The sequence below is a fragment of the Petaurus breviceps genome, unplaced genomic scaffold (genome assembly GCF_028583685.1).
Source record: "Petaurus breviceps papuanus isolate PSGF00001 unplaced genomic scaffold, PetGlider_PUasm1.0 38, whole genome shotgun sequence".
NCBI classification, from domain to species: domain Eukaryota; kingdom Metazoa; phylum Chordata; class Mammalia; order Diprotodontia; family Petauridae; genus Petaurus; species Petaurus breviceps.
In genome coordinates, this window is record NW_027186304.1 from 24,659,630 (window position 1) to 24,662,716 (window position 3,087).

The 3,087-nt window shown below is 43.1% G+C and overlaps 1 protein-coding gene across 1 annotated transcript; it reads right to left on the reverse strand.

Moving 5' to 3' along the window:
- Nucleotides 1–766: 766 nt before the first annotated feature.
- LOC138169937 (cylicin-2-like) lies at nt 767–2,169 on the reverse strand. The gene is made up of 2 exons (XM_069099476.1): nt 2,048–2,169; nt 767–1,994 (listed from the first exon to the last, which is right to left on the reverse strand). The coding sequence occupies exons 1-2, from the start codon at nt 2,167–2,169 to the stop codon at nt 767–769; spliced, it is 1,350 nt and encodes a 449-aa protein (XP_068955577.1).
- Between the last annotated feature and the right edge of the window lie 918 nt (nt 2,170–3,087).

The following is a 3,087-nucleotide window of genomic DNA, read 5'->3' on the forward strand; positions in this document are numbered from 1 at the left end:
CGTCACCTAGCCGCCGCCTCTTTTGGGATTTTCTGGGCAAAGATACTGGAGTGGTTTGTCATTTCCTTCTTCAGCTCATTTTACAGATGAGAAAACTTGCCCAGGGTCACACAGCTAGTAAGTATCTGAGACCATATTTGAATTCAGGTCTTCCTGACGCCTGACCTATGTTCTATCCACTGAGCCATCTAGTTGCTAATATTGCCATTTACTAGCTATTTGTCCCTGGATGAAGTTGCTTCATTTCTCTAAGGTTCAGTTTCCTTATCAATAAAATGGGAATTGCAGAGGTTGGGTTATTTATGTCATAGAGTTGTTATGAAGAAGTGTGGTGTAGGGGAAAAAGTGTTGGAGTTTAGGTCAGAGGACTTAAGTTCTTATCTGCTACTTACCAGATGGTAGTAAAGGCCAAGTGAAATGGTTTCTATTTATTGCTTGCGCAAAGAAAACTCCACCAAATTAGGCTGATTTTTACTTATGTGGCCTTTGATGAATGAATGGAAAAATAATTTATTAAGTGCTTATTACTCGCAAAGCACTACTATGTAAATCACCAGCTTTATTACGAAGTTACCAAATCTTGGATAGATCACCTAACTTCTCTAGACCTCTACTTCCCCATTTGTTTTTTTTTTTGTTTGTTTTGTTTTGTTTTTGAGGACAAAAGGTTTTCTTTATTAGAAGTAGAAACTTTTTTTGATAGTAACTAGCTACTGGTTGTCCTATCTGTGGTAAGTCTATCCAGTAGAAACAAACACACAGCTTTTCAAATCAGTTTCTGGATCCATTGGGCTTCCGGCAGAGGTGCTTTTCTAATCCCAGGCTTTACAAGTTGAGGCAGCATCTGTTGACTGAAACAGGACCTTAAGGAGAGTGTGCCATGTGAGGTTTCTGATTCTGTCTCTGTGGCTTCAATATCTAACCCTCTGAATGTTATCTTCCCATCCTGAGGTTTCTTTAAATCCTTGGATATATCTGACTCTTTGGATTTCTTCTTTGAATCGTTTGAATTCTGAGATTCCATATCCCCTTCCTTATGTTTCTTGTCTTCCATCTTTAAATTCTGGGACTTATTGTTCAAGTCCTTAGATTTCTTCCTTGAATTCTTATTTTTCTTCTTTGCATCCTTGGATTCAGTGCCTGAAACCTTGGATTTCCTCCTTGAATCCTTGTCTTCCTTTTCATATTTCTGTTCCACATTGAAATCCGTGGATGTTTTCTTTACATCCGTGTCTTTCTTCACTGTATCCTTGAATTCAAAGTCTGCATCTTTGGATTTTTTCTTTGAACCCTTGTCTAAATCCCTGGATTTACTTCTTGAAATCTTGTCTTTCTTCTTTCCATTCTTTGAATCATTGGATTCGACATCAGACTCCTTGGATTTTTTCTTCTTATCTTTGTTTTTCTTGTTCACATCCATATCCTTGGTTTCAGGGTCTGGCTCCTTGTCTTTATGTGAATTCATGCCATTCTTTGGCTTTGACTCTCCTGAACCTTTGGACTCACTTTCAGATTCTCTGGATAAATTGTCATCGGCTGTATCTAGTAGTTTAGTTTTTGACCCTTTTGGTAAGCCTGCCATCTTCTTTTTTGATGTTTTCTCTACTTGATATTTTTCTTCCTTGTACATTAGCTTTTTTTCTCCTAGGGATGAGTCTGTGGATTCTGATCTTCTTTGCAGACCTGTGAAAAATGGGGGCTTTCTTCTGGCAGCTAAATAAGCAGAAGGTTTCTCAGAAATCTTTAGTAAAGAACGTGTCATCCACATAGGAGCCGCTTTCTGATCATCTTTTACTACATCCCCTATAGGAGAATTTTCTCTTAATTCAGAAGGGGTTGATCTCCACTTCTTCCCTGGTCGGTTTGGTTTGGAAAACATCTGAGAAAAGTGTTGTTGATTCCAGGATTTTTTGCTGATATCACCAACTGGAATGTAATTATCATAGGATCCAAAGCTCACTCTTCGACTTGAGGATGGACTTGTGCTTTGTCCACTGAGGAGCGTGGTACCACGTTGGGTGCTGGATGACCGTTTTCTGGGGTCCACCGCAACTCTCGAACATCACTGCTGTGGCGGCGGGCTCTCGCGCCGGCCCCGTGGACGCACTTGGCCCAACCAGCTCTCGTGGGAGGCGTAAGGGAAGGCTCTCCCTGGAGACCCCAAGGCATCATGGGGAAGGGGGTGGCCACAGACTCCTCTTCGGCTTCTGCGCTTGCGTTTGGCCCAGTCTCAGGCTCACCGCTTCCAAGTACGGGTGAGTAACGCCCTGGAACGGCTGTTTGGCACCGCACCCAGTCGGCCGGTAGTCACCGTCCTCTACTTCCCCATTTGCAAAATGAGGATGTTATAATATGTAATTTTTTTTTTTGGAGGGGGTGAGGCAGGGCAATTGGGGTTAAGTGATTTACCCAAGGTCACAAGATTAGTAAAGTGTTAAGTGTCTGAGGCTGGATTTGAACTCAGGTCCTCCAGACTCCAGGGCCAGTGCTCTATTCACTGTGCCACCTAGCCACCCCTAATAATACATGATTTCTAAGCTCCTAGGAACCAAGATTGGTGGTCTTTCTCCATCACAGGGTGGTCTCTCTCCCCGGACAAGAGCTTTGTGTCCTAGGTTCTGCCCTTCCCCTTGCCTCTGGGCTCATTTTGTGATGTTCACCCCAACTACTAGTCAGTCAGCTATGTGCCAGGCAAGGTGTCAAGCGCCAGGAATACAAAGAAAGGTAAAAAGCTTCCCTTAGTCCCAAAGAGCTCATCATCTAATGAAGAAGACAACATAAAAACAAATATTTATGGTCAGGCTTTATACAGGCTAACCAAATAGTGAACAGAAGGAAGGCACTAGAATTAAAGGAGATTGGTTGGTAGGGCTTCCTGTAATTTAATCGGGACATGAAGGAATCCGGGAAGGTCAGTAGGTGGGATGAAGATGAGCATCTCAGGTATGATTGACAGCCAGACAAAATGCTACAAGGGGAGAGACTGAGTGCCTCTCTCATGGAACAGCCGCGAGGTCAACGTCACTGGACTGAAGAGCAAGAGCATGTGGCAAGGAGGTGTAAGAAGGTGTGAGAAGGGCGGAAAGG